General features: G+C 41.2%; 1 protein-coding gene across 3 annotated transcripts in view; it reads right to left on the minus strand.

Moving 5' to 3' along the window:
- Nucleotides 1-20520, minus strand: part of LOC101168590 (protein tyrosine phosphatase non-receptor type 14) — a 42862-nt gene that overhangs the window by 12689 nt on the left and 9653 nt on the right. Inside the window, exons 1-7 of one of the 3 annotated variants that reach the window (XM_078942965.1) lie at nt 10760-12467; nt 9785-10183; nt 7610-7785; nt 1560-1657; nt 423-490; nt 197-267; nt 13-100 (exon numbers count right to left, since the gene is read on the minus strand). In XM_078942965.1, the coding sequence (XP_078799091.1) occupies nt 13-100; nt 197-267; nt 423-490; nt 1560-1657; nt 7610-7785; nt 9785-9958 (675 nt within the window). In that variant the 5' untranslated portion in view covers nt 9959-10183; nt 10760-12467. Of the gene's footprint in view, nt 1-12; nt 101-196; nt 268-422; nt 491-1559; nt 1658-7609; nt 7786-9784; nt 10184-10759; nt 12468-20520 lie in introns of those variants that run through there. The other 2 variants (XM_023953197.2, XM_078942966.1) reach the window with 2 other exon arrangements.

Consider the following 20520-nt stretch of genomic DNA (forward strand, 5'->3'; position numbering starts at 1 on the left):
AAACGAATCTACCTTAGCAGGAAAGCTTTCCTGTCCAAAACCATCCAGTTTCTCTACCTCCTTGATGTACAGCAGCTCTGCTTTAGCGGTTTGCATTCCACTACAAGGTAGAAAAGCGCAAGCAATCACTCTTTCATCTCCTGCTCAACTTGCAAAGGTTTTTTTTGTGCAGAGTACACATTCAAGCTGGGAGTACCAGTGACTTTTGTGCTCTTCTGCAACTTTTTGCGTCCAATCCTCCAGCACTTCATCTCCGTTAGGCCAGTTCTGGAAGGAAAAAGAAGCGGAGATAAAGGCCACATGTCCACACGCTCTTTCTGCAGGTATGCACCAGGGGAATGCGTACCTTCAGGCCGCATATTAACACCCAACCAATCACATGCAGATTGAATTTCCGAGATTTTAGAGATTTCAGGACTCACCACTGGGAAAAGCACGTACTCCCTGAGGAAGTCCTGAGATGGGAAGTGATTGAAGTCTCCAAAATCGGCTAAAAGAATCATCAAAATGAATCATTTTAAACGTGTACATGTAATAAATCAAATTCAGATGAGTGACTAATGGCTAAAATCATGAAAGGAGCAGACATGAAACTGTAAAATGTCTTTTAAATAAACAGAACTTCTGAGATGCGACCCAGTCAGATGCTGTCAGTCTAAAGCTGCAGATGCCAAAGACTGAGCCAAGAAATACCTACAAAACAGGTCATCGTCCGACTCCTGGGAGTAAAGCCACTGCTAGAAGGTGAGCGCTTAGTAGATTAAAGGATGAAAACCAGCCGACAAAAAAACACCTTAAAAAAGCTGACAGTGGCTTTAACTTTGAATAAAGAACAACCAAGTAAGTAGGAAAGTGTATTTCTGTGCCAATTTATTCTGCAGGGTTTTAAATTTGAAGAAAAAAACGGTAAACTTTAAAAAGAGCCTTAGCTTCACCACACAATGTTTTAGTTTGCCACTGGGGTCATCTATAACCAAAACTTCCAGCATTAAATGACACGTTTTAGGTCTCCATTAGAGGTGAAACTATCAAATCTAGTGTTCAGTTGCATTTCAGCCAATAATGCTTTCTTGGGTTTAATCTTCCTGACTAACTTGTCAAGATTTGGCCCGAGAATAAATTAAGAACTTATCGTACACATCAACAAAGCCCCCGTGTGCACGTCATATCTATAACATGCTCATTCTCCAGATAGAGCTTGTATCAACCACTAAGTGCTGTTTGTCGGACAAAAGGAGGCAAAGAGGAGGATCCTTGCCTCCCAACAGATAACCGTCTTCCTGATGCTGCGGAGGCTAACCTTGGAGCTGCTGATAAGCTCACTGTCTGTTTACATTCCCCATGGGACGCAGACAGCGCTCGAGGATGGAGAGTGTGTGTGCATGTGTTAGGACTGATACCATAGGAACTCGAGTGGACTGGTTCTCCCTGTGGTATGCAGCCATATAAGGCAGCAGTGTCAAGATGACCCGAGAAAGCGCCGGTTTGTGCGCACGCTTCCCTCGGCTGCTGCATTTCTCTCTGCTAGATTAAACACATGTGATTGATATGAATCTTACCTTGAACGGCTAGTCCAGCTAGTCTGATGCCCTGTTCCATGTTGCAATGGAGGCGTCCATCCAAGACATCCTTCTTCACTTGCAGGTAATACTGATACCTACGTACAAGGCGAGAAAGAGGACACATTTTCTTGCAGGTTCGAGCCAAAAATTGGAGGTAAAAAGGAACCAGTGGGGGAAATTATCAATTAATCAATTAGAGGGTCATAAAATCATGAAAAAAATTATAAATAAAATATTTTGGTACATAAGAAGCTACACAAAGTTATACTGTATAATTCCCTATGCACAGCAGGAATGTTGGCAACCAAAAACTAGCCAATGGGTTATAGAACTTCATAATATTTAATGTATTGATGACAAAAACCAACAGAATTCTAAATTTTGAACCTCTTGTACAACAAGAGGTTTAAATATTCAAACTGTACGTCAGCGTTTTCTTTGTACGTCTGGATATTGCTCACCCTTTTTTGTTGCACCACTAATGTTAGGTTGGGGTTATGAGGGGCTGTAAGCTTGTGGGAGGGCGTATAAACAAAGGGATGATGGGAAATGAAGGATGGCTCACCCTGCATCCTGCCTACAACTCAGAGGTGAATTTCTGATGAACCACTGCAGAAAGTATGTCCTAGACAATAACAGTTTTTTTGATTTTGGGTAAAAACAGCATAATCATAATTAAAACACCACTTGAAAGGCTTTTAGAATAGATTTAAAGATGATTGGAGTGGGTCTTTATGAGAAACCATGATGATTAGCAACTGATGAACTGCAAGCAGATGACCCACTCACTCTTCACTGCTCTTAGTCAGCAGCCACCCTGAGCCAAGGGAGAGAATGTTGTTGCAGAAATGAGGAATGAGTGAGTCACTTTTACTTAAAATACCAAAAGACATATTTCTCTAAAGTTTACCAGTTGGAGCTAAACAAAATGGTCGCAAAGGTCTGTGATCATTCAGGAGCCTGACACATTAGGCACTGGATATCATCTCTGGTAGGATTTACACAACACAGAAGCATAACAGTTACAGTACAAATGTAGGGCGAACTGGGAGTCTTTTCTCTGCGGTTTTGGGCAGCCGTGGTTGGAAGTGTAAGCTGATACAGTGACAGTGTTGAGGCTATTTGCAGCCTTCAGAAAAATGTGGTAAAAGTCCCGAAACCAAACCAAAATGCAGCGGGCTGCTTCGGTTTCTGGGCTTCTTTTGTTCCCCTTTCTAATTGGATGTTTGTAGAATGAGAACGGCCACACAGGAAGAAAGGCAGAACTGTCAGGGTGACCAGGCTCAGCTGCATGAAAACGCCATTTCCTGTTTGCCGCCATGGCAACCACAGACCGAGGCTTTCCAAAGCGCGTCCAGAACACCTTTTATGATGTACACACACACACACACACACACACACGCACACACACACAGGCTGTGGAAACTATACTTACATGCTAACTCATTTCTCCACTCACATGCATGCCCAGACTGTCGTCATGTCCTTTTTTAACTTCACTTTATTTGTAAAACTCCAGACTTTTCCTTCTACATACAGTTTTTTGTTTTCTTTTTCATTACCTCCTTAAATATTTCATATTTTCCTCATCTCCCAACTTCTCCATGTTCTTTTCTTTTTTAAACTCTTCCGAATGGCCTATAATCGGACCCCGCCCTCCCCCCCCCCTCACCCTGTCATTATGCCTGTTGGCTTAGAGACCATTTAATTCCCGTGGCAACCCTCTAATTAGCCAGCCCCAAACACAGACGCTGCAGCAAGGGGTGTGGCCTAATGTGGTCGGGGGGGGGGGGGGGGGGGGGGGGTGAAGCCAGCAAGACACCCAAACCTTTAAAACCTGTGACCTTTGTTTTCACAAACTTTCGATATTTTCCCAGCAACCTCAGCGTGGGACCTGAGATGTTGAGGTTGGCAGAGCTTGGTCTTCAGTTTTAGCGTCAACGCAAACAAAACGCTTCTGTTTACACACGTGCGATGCCAGCAGCACATGGGGGGACATTAAACAGCTAAAATAACTATGAACAAAACAGAAGGGGGGGGGGGGGGGGGGGGGGGCGGCATGTGGAAGTCAGCGAACAGAAGCTCCAAAAACATCCAACTGCTTAGATCTACATTTAATACTGAGATACTTGGACATGGTAGTGGTAGAGTAGATTTTTGGTGCATTAAGGTTTTTTCTTTTATTAAAAAATATACAACAACAATTTAATTTGCCTATTATTACAACACAGGTGTGCAAACACTTTCAAGGTCAGTTTTAAAGGTTTTCAAGCACATTTCTACAACTGTGGTTTATGCTCAGATTTGTGTAAAATATTTTCCGACATAATTATTTAAATGGTTGGATTGTCTGTTTTTTACAAGTTTTCTTAATATATTTTAATATATTTTCCTTCAAACTTTTTTACTGCCCATGCTTTTTCAGCTTTTGATTTAATGTTCATGTTATTTTACTTTATAAATCTATTTCTTAAACTCTCTTTTTATTTTTATTTTTTCCTCGAGTTGAGGGTTAGTTCATATAGCTTAGCAAAAAGAAAAACATATTTAATTTATATGTGTTATTGTCATAATTTTATTGTTTTCAATGTATTACATGATGAAGGATTAATAAAATTCTAATTATTTCGAGGATTTTAGTAATATTTGTGTGTATCAAATGCATCAATGCTGCTTTCCTCTTAATGTGATGGTAGTTTAATTAAATCCAGTGATAAGACACTTTTTATTAAATAGAAAGAAAAAAAAAAAAGAAAATAGGAAGGAGATACGCTTCAATAGTCTTCTGTTTAAGCTAAAAGTCAGATTTATTTTTTCATCCACCATTGTAGCGGACCTTTATCGTGAAATAATGATCTTTTATGCACTTAACAGAGCAACATTAGTTTTAAGCAGTTTCCAGAATGTTTTCAACAATTCCAGAATTCACTAACATTTATAGGAATTAAAGGCTGATTTTTGTTATGTTACAAACTAACGTTTCTACTGGTCATCTTGTTGGGTATTTGTTTGGTTTGCACCCATCCAGGTTCATGATTTGTGTTTAGCTTCAGTGAATCCTCATGGCGCTTTGCACAAAGGAGCTCTCACAGTGTGCGACATGTCAGAATGACATCAGAATACTCCAACAGCTGGTGAGAATTGATCCAAAGACGCACAGAGGAGATTCCAGCTCCTCCGGGGAGTTTCTGGTGACCGTCGTACTAGCAGTCCCAGACACAAAGAGGCCTTTCTGCGTAAGTCCGCTCACAAACCTGCTGCCAGATGTCCGAGCTGCCTGCGCAGCACGCCTGCCAGCATATGCAGGCACCAGTGTGAGCATTTGTGAACATATGGTTGCCCCCCGCCTCCATGCTCACCACCTCTGTAGAACGGTGACCCGCAGCACCCCCTCTTTAGCCCCATGGCGGGTCCAGACAGCCTTTTTCACTTTGAAATGTGTTGAATCAGCAAGAAGCATAAAGTACAGCTGTGTGTGTGTGTGTGTGTGTGTGGGTGTGTGTGTGTGTGTGTGTGTTGGTGATAACTAGCCGAACAAAGCTGGGATTTCAAGGCTGTTTCTGCTGGTAGCTTTGAGGCCAAAAAGGCCAGCTGGCCCCTCCACGGTCAGCAGGTCCCTCTGAGCTTCCTCGCTTTCTGTGAGAGACATTTTTTCTCTTCTTCATATGAATGTCACACCGGGAGCAGAAGGGCCCGACCACACACGCCGAAACAACACGCCGTTAGATCTCAGCTCCCATTTACTGACACAAATATATTTTATAGGGTTAAAACAAATATACTGATATCCAGTTGATCTTTACTTTACCTATTTCACCTTTGCTCAGTTTATTTTACTAGTTATGTGGAAACAAGTATTCACAAACAAACTAGGAGTTTCTTTAAAGTCAATTAAAGACATATTTAAATTGGTAAAAATAAGAATTTTCTGAGTTCTCTTCTTCATCGTCTCTGAATGATGGAAGAAGTTATTATTCTAATTAAACAGATATTTTCTAGAACAAAAACTTAAACCAAGACAAACTTTCCTAGTCTGGCTCTGCTTCTCATCTCAATGCATCAATAAACCAGTTTAGATTGGGTTTTAAAGTTGTTGTTTTTTTTGTTTCTTCTTGTTCTAAATGTATTTTATGATTTAGAATGACGTAAAAAAGCATTTTTAATCAACTGCATTTAAGACGCATATTAGTACTAGTGCCAGTATTAACGTTTTTTATCTGCAGGTCGGTTGCAGCTTTTTTGTTTATCATCAATGATTTAGCTTGTTTATTTTGTGTTTCTGGCAAATCTTAAAAACCTTTAGGTAGCTTTATTATTTTAAACCTGACTCCTGATTCATTTCAAACTAAAAACCAAGGAAAAGAGGGAAGGAAAGTCAGAGGAATGGATGAACCTCAAGAGTTTGAGTTCAAGTATCAGGTTACATTTGAGTCAAATACTGAGCTTCAAAGATCTGACCACATCAAAAAAACACATTCAGAGCTCAGTATTTCTGCATGCTAGTAAAAGGAATTGAGCTAAAATGTCTACATTTTTATTTAATTTTTAAAAACTTCAAACAATGGGGTCAAAAAATGTGACAAATCAACTTTTTTTTGATTTTCCATAACAAAGTTAACAAACTTTTTTCCAAAAAGTTGTAAAAATCTGTTTCAACTTGTTCCATACAGTAACGGGACTTTTAAAAAGTTCGCCTCCGGGAGTATGTTTTCTATGACAAAGCATCATATTGTAAGCAAGTCTTCTGACAAGGCTGCAGCTGGCTTCTGAGAGGATTTCTTTTGGGGGGGTGAGGGGGTGGAGTGTGTGTGCGCATATGTTTTGTGAACCAGACATCCTCCGCCCCCTTTTACCCCCAGCACTTCTGGTGCGAGGAATGTGTGGTCCGCCTCCTACGCTGGACGGCTGTGCCAACATTCCAGACAAACAGAAGAGGGGAAAGAAGAGGAGGTGGGAGACAGAGAGTACAAAATGGGTAGAAATCTGCTCCTAGTAATTAAACAGGGGGGGTGACATGATGTTAAAGAGGTGACTATTGTTTCTGTAACTGCCTCAATCATGGCTACCACATACACGCATGCTCAAATCATAAAAGCCTGAACAGAATTCCTGGAATACCACAGTTTAACTGGACTAAATCCTGATTTTCTTTGACAGACATGTACATGCTCACAAGGGTCTTCAAATGTCCAGTCTTGTCAACTATTACCAAACAGTCTGGTCCAAAATGGATAAACAATTTCAATGTGAGCACACAAGTTCAAGTCCTTAAAGAAAGATCTTGGGAGTTTGTTCAAACAAACTCCAGCCCAAAGCTGGGACCTGCAGCTGACATTTTCCACATCCAGAGAAGTGGAGGTGACAAATTCAGCAGCTCAGTGCGAGACAAACCTGCAAATGAGCTAAGATGGATACCAAAACTAAGAAATCCATCCAGTTTCTTCTGCTTGTCTGGTGATCGGGGGAAGAAGTCTTTATTAGACTGACCAAGCTTCTCCTTTTAGCTACGTCTTCTAGTTATTGTCACAAGATACAGATAAGTTCACCTGGCAACAAGGAGACAATCTGAACAGCATGTCCTGGCTTAGCGGCAAAGCCTCCTCCTGGTTGGACCAGCCCTTAGCTTCTTCCTAGGAACGTGTCCTGGTGACACTCTTGCTAGATATCCAGCCCAACTAGCTCCTTTTTTGTGTGGAAGAGTAGGAACTCTAGTCCAAGTTCCCTCTGAAAGCTAAGCTTTATAACCTATTTTTAAGCAGTCATGAAAAGGAACCTCATTCTGACCGCCTGCATCGGTGATCCACATCCCACAGCTCACACCCCAAGTTCAAAGCTCTCAGACCATTTGATGGCACATTAATAATCTTGAATTCAGACGAACTGAGTACGTAAACTTTCGATCTCTTGTGTAGAAATTTTGACGAATCAGCGGAGCATCAATAGGAAAAGACAGTCCAATGGACAAAAGTATTGGAAACATTATTTTTGTATTACCCCAAAAGGCAGTCACCAGAGAAGCACACATCAAAAAAACTGGTCTTCTTTACCTGGTGGCTTCCTGCTCCAGCCGGGACACATTGGGAACGAAGAACATGACTCCGAAAAAGAGCAAAGGTTCATTGCCAAACTTGTCCAGCTGCTTCTTGAGGGGTTTCTCAAGTTCCACCCAGCGCTGGGCCGGGGCCTGGGTCTTCCCGTGAAACCATAGCCCAAAGTAGTGCGTCTGCAGATGAAGCAGATATAGAGGGTGTGGGTTATTACGATGAACAAAGTATGGAGGAAGAGAGAGGAAACAAAGCAAAATTGTTCAAATGAAAGAATAAGTTTCTTAACAGATACATGTGCAGCGGCTAAGAAACAAATGAGATACTTTAAATGCAACAAGAAAATAACAGATAAGATGTTCACACTATATGTGAAAAATGTGCTTTATTTGAGTTAGAACTCTCAGGTAAACCTAGGTTCTCTTGTTGGGCCGACAGAGTTTAGATGAGTGTTTCCAACAGCCCAAATGAAGAGGAATGAGGGAGTTAACTCTAGTTTGGATCAAACAGCCCTAATGTTAATGCGGCGTAAAAACTTGATGATACGTTATGGATTGTTCGAGACATTACCCTGCTTATGTTATTGGTGAAATAGAGGAAAACTTGAGGAGGTGGACAGAAGTCATGGGCTTATCCAGTGTATACAGACTGGGTAACCCCATGACTTCCTGTTTGTATTTGAAAGAAAAAAAAAAAAATTCTGTCAATTCAACAAGTACCCACTAGGGGGCTTGTACAAAATAGTCAGTCTTCATCGACTCCGATGAAAACTAATCCAACTTTACAACCCAAAAGCTTGCAGACTGGTTTTAAAGACCTTTCCTTTTTACACCTCCAAGTAGATTTAAATGGTAAATGTGTAAATGTGTAAATGTCGCACACTTACCAAGCCATTTTCACCTTGATTAAGGCTCAAAGAGTTTTAAGGTCACAAGTTGCATTTACCATGGACAGACACATTCACACACTAATTGGGGCTCTACTGCCATGCAAGGTGCCAACTTGTATTCGCCCAGAGCAATGTGGGGCTTAGTGTCTTGCCCAAGGACACATCGACCCACGGGTGGGCAAGGCGGGAACTGACCATGTGACCTTCCAATCAGAGGTTGACCGCTCTACCTGTCCACCACAACCGCTCCAAATGTATTTTAATGTAACTTTGAGATAAAACAGTTTTTAATCAGAAATTTTGTCTTTTCATTGACTTGGGGACAGTCCAATCTTTATCTTAATAACAGTCATATTGGGTGTGTTCCAGCTACTGTACTGTCAATTCACTACAGTTTGTGCCACCAATTTTCCCATTTTTGAGAGTAGCGTGGAGTTGCAATGTCATCACAAGCTTTGTCCAGCTAAATTCTAGTCTTTACTTATCTCAAAAACAGGCCGTCACTGCATTTGTTGGATTTTCACTGTTAAAAGTCCATGGCAACATCTGCAACAGAAACTATAAGGACTCGTAGGAGTTCTTCACAATAAACAAACCATTTTGGCCGTAAGTTGCTATCACTGCTTACAGAAGATGGAAAAATGATTTTATATACCAGGAACCAGCTTTTAATCTGCTAAATCCGACAAAGAAGTTCATACATCCACTAATTCTGTGGTGTCACACCACCTTATTTATAAGATCACTAACACCTGGTAAATACCACAACACTGTCCGAGGGCGCATTCCACCATCATTCTCTACATTGTGTTGTTAGAAGCTCCAAAAGGTACAGACACGCTGTCGAACACACACACATTCATCAAACTCCCTCAAACTTCCGGCTAACACCCATGCACACATTCCTTCTGTGATCTCTGCCTTTAACAATTCGACCCTAAACTGTACAAGGCCTTGTTGCATTATCTGGATGACAAAAAAAAAAAAAGACTAAGCTAGGATGACAAAACAAATTTTGAGCAAAGTTATAAAAAAGTTTAGTTTTTTAAAGCTGGAAAATAAGAAGAGAGAGATGGTCATGCTTCATTAGAGACCAACAAAGAAGCTGTAGGAGAGACAACAGAGCTCAGAGAGATTTGCAAGGGTGTGGGGTTCAATGATTGACATTCTCCCAAGGAAAATCATTCCAATGTGTGTCCAACAGCAACAAAATCGACAAAATCTGAGGACTCCTGATATTAAAGTTGTACATCTTAAGTATCATCTGGTTACAGAAGAAAAGGTTTCACCTCCCGCAGTTCCAGTCTTTGGGCCACCGCCTCCAGACATTCCTGCCCTGTGCTCTCCACTGACAGGGTGCATTCAATCACATTGTTGTCCAGCAAGCGGATCCGTGTAACAAAATAGTTCTTGCTCAGGACATTGTAGCGCCGTGTACGCCGCAGCTTCAGCCCAAATGGCATGGCTGGTCAAGGTGGGGTCACGACTGAGTCAAGGGTCAAAAGTCACTCGAGATCAAGCGAGCGGAGAGCAGAGTGGGCGGGCTCTACGACCTGGCTGCTGGCCTCCTCACTCTCGCGCGACGCCAGCCACACCACCGGGTGGAGAGATGCACCCAGGCAAGGTGCTGGCCCATTCCCGAGGCTGTCCGGAGAAGAGGACGATGACGAGGAACAGATCACCAGGTCCTGTTCAAACAACAAAAATAACAATAAGTCTCAACGACAAACTTTCTCCATCCCACCATCCCAGCAACCCCCAGAAGCAAAAGCCAGACAAGCAAAAACAGAGAAATGCAAGGAGAAATTTGAAAACTGCAGTTTGACCAACTGCACTTTTTTCCAACCCTATGAGGCCCAGAGCTGGAAGACAGAGGCAGACTTGTAAGGTTTTGGATGAATGGACATCAAACAACCACACACAGACATCCAGTTGAACCCAGCAGCTAAGAACTAGGAGCAGCTAGGAACTAAGAGGGATTTTAAGTCTCATATTCGAGTGGGAGGCCTTTAATGTTCTCTCAGACTATCTGCTTAGCAGTGACTAAAGCTTTCCATGCAACGAACATCAAGAATCAACGTAAAGACACTACAACTTGAAGGAAAAAAGATCAAGTGTTAAAATGAAACATAACACATCGATTCTTTAATGTAGTTTTAGACACCCAAAATAATAAACTATGCTTATTCACTAAGAAAGGCTCTTACAAAAGGAAAATATTACAAATCTATAAATGAACACTAAAGGAACAGTATGAAAATTACGTTTAAGACTCAGAGGTATGTCCCATTAAGTCTTCAGCTAGCAGGAGCAAAGTCGGAGATAAGCGGAAGAATGGCATAGGAGGAGCAAAGATGGGGTGGATATGTTGCTTCTTGTCCCAAACTCTTGCAACGCGCTCCAGAGTCAGCTTGGATCAGCGCCCAGATTCCTCTCCAACCCTGACTGGAAAAACAAGAGCACACCTGACACAAGAATGCACCACAAAGAGGGATTGTGTATGTGAGCATTTGTGTCCATTAAGCCTGATTGAGTGGGAGCAAAAGACATAGCTTGAATGAAAGCTGTCATTAAGTCACAATCCAATCCAAACTTGCTCCACTCTTGTTTGTTTGAGAAGTTGTGGCGCTCTGGGAGCCCAAGCACATTCCTCACCTCTGAATCCCGTCTGGGAAGGCTCCCCCTACCTAGGAGCCGCATAATTCCCAAAGGTTTTATGGGAGCGTTCAAGAAAACACATGAAAAAGCTACACCAGGTAAGTAGTTTCCTTATAAATCAGCTTAACTTTGGGAAGTGTGCCCCGAGTCACCACATATATGAACTTTGTGACCCCTCCCCTTTGACACAGGCTTAAAAGATCACAGGTTAGCAGTAAAATGTTCCCAGAATTCCTCAGCAAACTCTTCCAAAAAACACAAGTGGTGAGAGGTGGATAAACATACAAAAAAGATGTGAGTAGACCTAGCTAGGCACATTACAAACAAATGCATGGCTCCCTTACTCAGACCAGGTTCTTTTAGAGGTTAGCCAAACAAGCAGATGGCATTTGGTGCAACTTTAAACCAGCAATCAGTGGCCTGGTTTGGGGGTGTGTGGTTCACTTAAGAAGACGCAGACAATAGTTTGGGAACACTGCTTGATGAGAAAATAAATAAATAAAAATAAAACAAGGCTGCAATGTTACACAACAGTTTTTTTCCCCCCACTGTTTATTTTCAGAGCACAAAAACAATCTTGCAAATTTGCACGCTGTAATTTTGTGGCGACCCAAGAAGGAAAACGAAGAGAGTTTTGGGGTTTTTTTGTTTTGTTTTTTCCAGGGCAGTTAAATGCGTCTTAAAATAATGCACATCTTTTGTTGTCTTTGCAGTCCCCCAAAAGTGACACAGCAAACCATGCTACCACATTTAAGAACACACACAAAAAAAAAACAAGGTTCTCAACCTGACCTTTCACCTTTTAAACCCAGGGTAAAGAATATAAATAAGGATTTGTTTGTTATCTGGAATAGCAAAGACTAAATCTTCAAAAAAAATCCTGATATATGCAGAAAAAGGCCATTTCGAAATGTTGTACAATTGTAGTAACTATGGCTGAATTTTTAATAACTGAAACATAACCGGTTACAAAATATGACACTTCCACCCCCATGCTTTGGATTGGTTTCTAGGACATTTGGTTACCTAAGGGTCCACTTTCACCCAGAAATAAATCACTTTGTAAATCAGTTTTGTTAGGTCCGTAAAAGCTGTTTTAACATTTTTTGTGTATTGAATTTAACAATTTTTGGAATTTCTCTAATAATATCTGTAACTTTCCCCCTAAAAACTACGGTACTTAAAAAATGAATTTCTCTAGAAAATCACAAGTGAATGGCTTTACATAAAACTTATGAATTTTATTAGTTTCATGGATTGATATAAATCCATTATTTATTATTAAACTCAACTTGATTGCAGAACATTACAAGAGCTTATCTCTCCTAGTCCAGTAATAAAATTTTTGTAATAATGATCCAATCCATAGTGCGGATGCTACGGTTTTATGAAGCACTTGACTTCAGTGTTTTGGAGAATAACACGAGCCATTTTCTCTGTACCGCACTCTGAGTCACCTCTGCACCCCGGCCCATGGACTACTCTCACAATCATGCTCCAAGAAAAAGCATAAGAAGAACCAAACGGACCAAACTTTGAGTTCAAAGGTGCTCGAATATGGCATGGATTGACTGATGCCAGTAGGCCCTAAATGTAAAGGAAGAAACAAATTGTTTCTCTGCAGACTTTCAATTAAAAAAATGTTGTTTTTGTTTCTATTTTTTTATGAACTTGATCCTTGCAGAGCAGAAGATAAAACCCTTATATTAATACCAAGCTTTGCAGTCTAATCTTGTACTGAACAGACGGATAAGTTAAACTATTTTACTGGAGAATAAAGAAACTTGTTAAAATCAGATCTAATTTGATCAGATGCTACTTACCCTCAAAATTCCTTTCAGTGATTTTGTTTTTGTTCCTATTCCTGGTGCAAACCATCTGATTTTTGAAAGAAGATTAAAAATGATTTGAAACAACTATTATATATTTCTGAAGCTTGACAGGTGTGCATCAGTAACTAAAGTAGGTGGGGTTAAGCAAGCAGTCATGCGTTACAAGCTGACAAAAGGTTATAAAATGAGCCAATAAAAGATGTTGACACAGGTTTCTCCCTCAGGGGGCAATGTTTTGCTGTGAGTCACCTTTCTACCCTTTCAGGTGGAGATGCTGCTTACAGGCTCGGAGTAAACCAAACAAAAACATGCTGGAACAAACACCACAGGTGGAACTGTTAAAAAGAGATGAAACCAAAAAGAAAGTTTGGGTCATAAAGTATTTTCTAATCCATCATTTTGCAGTGATGTACGACGTACACATGAGCTTCCCGACAGACCTCCTGTTGTGTGTTTGTCCCCCCTGCTCCTTTGTCAGGGCAGCGCTTCAGTCGCTGCGCACCATTCACTGCCACACAATGGTGGGAACAAAACAGCACTTTGTCACCTACTGCTAAGACCATTAGACGCGGGCCGCCAAGAGCAGAGGAAGCAAGTGTAGCATGCTTAACTCAATCAATCTGATCTCTGCTGCTCGTCTACGTCTGAAACGCTGATGCTCTGCCATCCCACTCTTTTTTTACACCCGACTGCTCCGGCAAAACAAACAGACTAAGTGCTTCACAGCTCGCAAGAATGTTTCCTTTGCGATGCTCTTTTTATTCTTTGGTCTATGAACCTAAACCACACCAGATTTAAGTAACGGAAGCGCAAAATGACAAGAATTTACCCTTTAAGAAAAAGTATAAGATTAAAGCCCATATTCTTCTACTAGCCAATTCCCAAAGACATTACTGTATTGGTTGAGATCAATTAGGCAATTATCAACAAAGTTGAAAACTACCAGTTTGATCTTTAAATAGGGTTGTGCCGATGGACGATATCATCGTCCATCGTGATGGGTGACTGACATCCCGATGGAGAGACCACCATCGTGATGCCACGCCCCCGCCACGTTGCGCGTCGACACCAGAAGCCGCGGTTACATGTACAAAATATCTTGATGGGATCAATGGTCGGATTAGAATCCAACCGTGTAGATGGGCCCAGAAAAATGTTTTCAGAATATAAAAACGTTCACTAAGGTCACAATTTCGGTCGGAATAAATCATTTGCACATGCGCAGTATTCGCACATGCGCAGTTTGAAAACCGGAAGGGGATACAACTTCCGCCGAGCGGCTTTTTTTCCAAACTTTATTGAATGTTACAATTCAATACAAAACGATAACAGCACCGAGCGGCTATATACATTGACATGTCAGCTCGGTAAAATACGAGATGATCTTCTAAACGTGCTTTTAATAATGTTACGGTTATTATGAAACATCTGTTCGCTCATCATTTGAATTTTAATCCATGTGGTCAGTGCTTTTTCTGAACGGAGCCAGGATTAGCAGTATGCTAACACGGGCTAACAACATTAGCTTTGGGTGGCGCTGCACGTAAACGTGTAAGAATAACATCAGCCTTTATTTAGTCGGGACACGACTGGAAACACAAATCCGCGTGATTGTTTGAATGTTTTCTAAGGACTGAGCGACATTTCTGCTTTGATGCTCAAACCGCTGTGTGTGCTGACGATACGAGCTGTGCTCAGACACACGTTTAGACCCGGTTCTGAGTTCGGTTGCTCGTACCCCTAGAGCTGCGGGACGGATCGCAGTCTTAAATCTCCCACACATACCGCTCATGTACCCCCCCCCCCCCCTTCCCATCAAACACAAAGCTGTAAATCCGCACTCCGCCGGTCCACTTCGCTAAGTGCGGGAGCGGACTACTTCTTTTCTATCTTGCTTGTTACTTTTTCTGTTAAAGTCACTTCCCTCAGTTTATACTGGATCATCGCGGATTAACCATTAGTTGGGAAATAAAATGAAAAAAGCAAAATAACGAATAGCAGTTATATAAGAACGAAAAATGTAAAAATACCCCCCCCCCCCCCCCGCCCCCGACGATATCATCGTCCATCCCGATGGTTGACAGCAAACATCGTCAACGGCCAAATTAGGGGACATCGCCCAACCCTATCTTTAAACTTTGTCTACGATTCAATGTCGAGCCACCTTAAGACCTTTAGCATAATTACAACATCTAACAATAGATGGGACATTGGTTCCCTTTTTGTGGTACATAATAGGTCAGTTCGTAAGGTATCCACTAAGGGGCATCTTATTCAATCAAGGTAGTCCCAAAGCACTCCAATGTACATTGGTCCAACCTCTCAGCGGAGAGAGAAGTACTTAAAAAAAAAACATCCAAAAAACTTGGTCCGGAAGGTTTACCAACGAGTGGTCAGCTTTAACCCTTTAACATCAGAGATGTCACCAGCGACACCCAAGTACACTCTTTGACGTCCAGTAACTAAACTAAAATTCCCTTCGGGGATTAATAAAGTTGATCTTGAATCTTGAATCTTAAGTTCTCAACCGTTCACAATCCACGCGGATCAGCCGAAAAAAAGCAGCTTTTCATTTTGGCTTTGCACCGATATGGAAAACTTTACATTAGTAAAGTGTTGCGTAATGGTGCAAAGCTGGATTTTCTCATGACAGAGTCAACTGATTTATGTAGATTGGGTAAGAACTTCCTTGCTATGGTTGAATATCGGCACAAGGCTGCTTTCCTGCACTGAAGAATCTGCTGGAATACCGGCAATTGCGTAAATGGTTAAAGAGTTACGGCAGTCAAAAGATTTAAAGCTTTAAAGGATTTAAAATGCCCATAAAAAGGTTATGGGTAGACTCACACTGGATCCGTATAGCGTCCCAGTACATTTCACTGCCAAAATGCAGTTTGTTGGTTTGGCTACTGCGACTGTTTTGTGTTCAGGTGCCATGGGCGGTTCGCAGAAGTGATTCACAGCTGGATTCAGGAGACTGAATGTCATCCATGTGTTGCTTTGATATAAAAGTCGATTTAGCCTAAACAACCCACATCCAAAATGTATACTCCCAAATGCTCATAAAGACCAACTAACAAACGTTAAGTACTCGATATGTATTAAGGTCAATGCGATAGTTCCACCACCTCCTGAACAGCTGATCCTGCCTTTTTGCCCTTTTTGTCTTGTAGAGGCAGAGTATTGGAATGAAAAGAATGAAAGAGGCCATTTGATCTGTAAAAGTGTTGGACATATTTTGCTGTTAAAACAGAAGGTTGTGGATCTTCTGACACACAATATGTGCATTTGTGTAAACCACTTCTGTAATTTAGGCTAAACTTGATTTATATTCATTACATTTGTTTGTGAATGTGTGTGTGCATGGGTGTGTGATCGTGGTCCTGCGGCAGACTGACGACCCCAGCCTTCACCCAAAAGTGGCAGGGATAGGCTCCAGCAGCCATGTGACCCCGAACGGGAACTAACCATACAGAAGATGAATGAATGAACGAACATTTGTATTTTCTTTTTTTTTTTTTTCGTTGGACTGGACAGAAAAGAAGAAGAGGAAAGAAGGAAGGGATGTCAGTGACAGGGGGTAAGGGCACAGAAGAATGGGGGAAAGGGGGGGTGAGGAGATCTGGAGGATGATTACAGAGGTGGAGGTGGTCTTTTAATCCTTAAGCAACAAGATTTACATCAAAAGTGTTTTAATAACTGTTAGAGTCCCACTCGGATCATCTTATGATCCATTTTCAAAGTGTTCCTAGTGGTCTTTTAATTATGATTATGCTGTTTTTAGCCTAAATCAAAAAACCTGTGTGGTTCTATAGAACATAGTTTCTGCAGAGCAGCAGTAGTCCATCAGAAATTTTGCCTCTGAGTTGTGGGCAGAACAGTGGGTGCGGCGTAAGACATCCCCCTTCCCTTCATCCATCCGTTTACGTGCTCATTGGCTAGCGTGCAGCCCCTCACAACCCCAACCAAACATTATTGCTGCATGGCGAAATGGCGAGCAATATTGAAGCTATCCAGCTGTACGGTTTTGAGCCAGATTCCAGCTCAGACGAGGAAAAACAAAGATCAACATATAATTTCTTCATTGCGATAGAAACTGAAACACGCAAACTCCACACAGAAGAACCACGGTCTATAAAGCACCAGTGACCCCGCCTCACACTCTGCCCATTAAGACTTCCTTAACCTACATCACTTCATTTGAACTTTTGCTGGTTTCCCCATGTACTGCTCTAAACCAAGCTAAAACAGAAGAATTTGAAAATACTATTACAGCCAGATTCGATCTGGTATGCCTAAAACCTTCTTAGGACTTCGTGTGCTCCACTTGCTTATGGCTCAGGTCAGCATCGAGATGTTTTGGAAACACAGTTTTGCAGCTCTCAGGCATACCAGGGCACTTTAGCTTAAGTTTGTCTGGACTACAGTAGATCAGGGGTGTGGTATACTGACTAAAATTCATATGTACACCAGGAGTTCTAGACACTTAGTTTTATTTATGACAGAAAAATGGATTGCATCAGAGCAAAATTTATCTATCGAGTCATATGGAAGAATTTCTGCACAACCAGCACCAAATCTTTTATAGTTATGGCTTTGTGGAGTTTATTGCTTTAAAAAAAAAACTTTCTGATGACAAAATATGATCTACAAACATACCTTTTTGTTCACAAAGGCCCAGACATGTTGCTGCTGCGCGCACAAGCATGCCGTCTGCTGCTGCGCACAAACACGAGCAGCTGCAAACAGATGGCGCAGGCAGCCAGACAGTGTTTCTAACAGGCGCATCTGCTTTCTCACTTTCCAGAAAACCCCCCCCTTCCCTTTATTTTTGTCTCCTAATCCATCCTGAAGACAAAGCTACACACATTCTATGACAAAACAGGGAAACTGAAACAGAGGGGAGGATTTCTCTTCAAATACTCTTTATATGGAGCAATACCACTATAAAATAAACTTAACTGCAATAATGTTTTTACCGTTAGGTCATGTTTCATCAAAAAAAAAATTAAATGTGCGAGACAAAAAGGCTGTTATTTACTCATATGTGCATGTTTATATTGAAGAATTACTACTCAATTCCAAAAACTATGAAAAAAATGGTTCTGGGGTTCACCTTTAAAAAAAAAAAAAAAGACATCTTTCAAAACAAAATACAGATGTAATCATAAATCAAGAGAACAAGGAAAGAACCAAACCATCTTGAGAAACTTTGATTCAAATAAACCATAAGGGCTTTGCTGATATACATTTTTTAAAGAAATTGTATCTATTTTTATTTTTTAAGTACCAATCAATTCATAAGATCCTTCATTGTTTTTTTTATACCATTTCTTGCAACTCTACAGCCATAAAAAGCTGTGCGGTTGGTTTTTTTAATGTAGTAATGTTGCCTTTTTTGTTTTTACCCTTTGACCCCTATTGATGCAAAAAAATGTATTCTCAAAAGTTACCTCAACTTAGCATCTACATGAAACTAATAACCAACGTAAGTTAAAATTGGTTGGAAAGTTGAAAACAAATTTAGGTTAGACACTAAAAAACACTTGTAACCCTAACAGTCATAGTTTCTGTTTTTGCCTTTACATGATATTTTTGTGTTCATCACTATAAAAGATTGTTTTGTGTACAATTGATTGTTTAAATCTATCAAAAACAGCAAAGTCACAGACACCAAAAACTGTCTCAATAAACCACACCTGAAAAAAAGAAATCTGAAGCACAATATCCACCGAATTCAAACAATATTTGCAATAATGTCACATGTTTTTTTGGCAGAAAAACAGCAATAGTTTACTCATGGGGGCTGAAGTTGATAGGGAAAGCCTATCTAAATGAAAGTGTTTTCTTTACACTGATTTTCTGCAGCTCTGCAGACGGAATCAGGATGATATGGAGAGCAGACCCTTGATACATCCGAGTGATTTACGTGTGATCGGGTTTCCTCGAAACACGCACACACAAAAAACTGCTGATTCCCAGCAGTTCAGTGAGAAAAGCTCCAGATAAGCCGTGGATTTCAGAGCAGAGGGGATGCGTCACTGGGAACTCTCCTGCCTTATCGTGTTGGTACAGTTGGTCATGAGGGGAGTAAACACGGATGGTCACACTGATTGCGGCAGCTTTCCACGATCTGCAGCGGAGAATTGGGACCCTTCATTGTCAGCCAAACCATGCTCCTCTTCACATTTTCCATACCCCCACAACCCCCACCCCATGATAAAAACCACATCACACTCACAACCGTGCACATGTGTGCACTCAAGCGCCAAAACGCCCGTTTCTCACGGCTGGGCCCCCAGGCAAGCACACACTTTACAGGCCCGTGAAAGCAGCACCTCTCTTGCATCTCAGCCCATCACAGCACACGTCGAAAAGCGGACGAAAACTGTCTCTGCGCGGAGTCAAAACAAGCTGATGTGGGCCGCATCACGGGAGAAGTCACGTGTTTGTGATCCCGGCTGATTGGGGAGGTGGAGGAGGAGGTATGTTCTGCTGCAAGAGACATAGCCGGCGGTGACTGACAATTCGCGTGAAGCACCTGGTGCAGGACGGGAGAGGTGAACAGGTCGCTACATGCTCTCTGCTCTGTTATTGTGCACAGCAGGATGACGAAGGGAGCAGGGAGCACATAGCCTACGACAAAAGGCTCAGATGCCCATTCAAGTCAAACACCAGAAAGCAGGCAGCATGTTTCACTGTACACTGATTATTAACGGTTTATGGGCAAGTTTGGAACAACTAGGTATTTAAAAATGGATGAAATGATCCGATTAATATGTTTTCTTAAAAGAAGACCAACAAAACTACCGAGACAAAGCTACTTCTTGTTGTTTTTTAAGCAACTATGTGGTATAATCTGCTCTCATATCTGAAAAAAAAAGCTTTAAATGAAGTAAATTACAATGAGACCTTTAGAAAATATTCAAATTATTATATATACAGATTGCATGCACTGCAACTGGTTCTCTGTCAACTCATTTACAAAAAAGGACCTTGTGTCCTTGTGGGCATGTTAAAATGGGTTCAATCTAGAATTTTTAACCCAGTTATACAAGTCAAATGTGCAGAAAAAGGTTTAAACTTAGCTTTTTTCCTATCCACTGGTCTTCAAAGTACTTTCTCCCTGCTTCTTGTCTACATTTTGGCACATACTTGAAAAAGTCTTAATATTTATTGACACTGATGAGTGAGCCGCCATGACACTCAACCCAGCTCACCAGACATAATTGAGGGTTCAAGGGTCATGTCCAAGGATACCTTAACATGTTGCTAGTTGGGAGCTGACTAATCTGCCCCTGACCCACAAGCAAAAAAAAAAAAAAGTTGTGATGTTTTTATTTAATAGAGTAAATATATAAATCAACTAAAACCCTAAACCAAACAGCATCTTCTTCATCAACTAATGAAGTTTATTTCCAATCTGAAGCCACGACGTTAAAAAATTACTTAGGTTAATTGATGTCAGGTCTGTGACACAATTATCATAAAAATGAATGTCTTGTAGAGGCAGAGTATTGGAATGAAAAGAATGA

The sequence above is a fragment of the Oryzias latipes genome, chromosome 24, assembly GCF_053564925.1.
Source record: "Oryzias latipes strain Hd-rR chromosome 24, Olatipes_Hd-rR_3.1".
Classification (NCBI taxonomy): Eukaryota; Metazoa; Chordata; class Actinopteri; order Beloniformes; family Adrianichthyidae; genus Oryzias; species Oryzias latipes.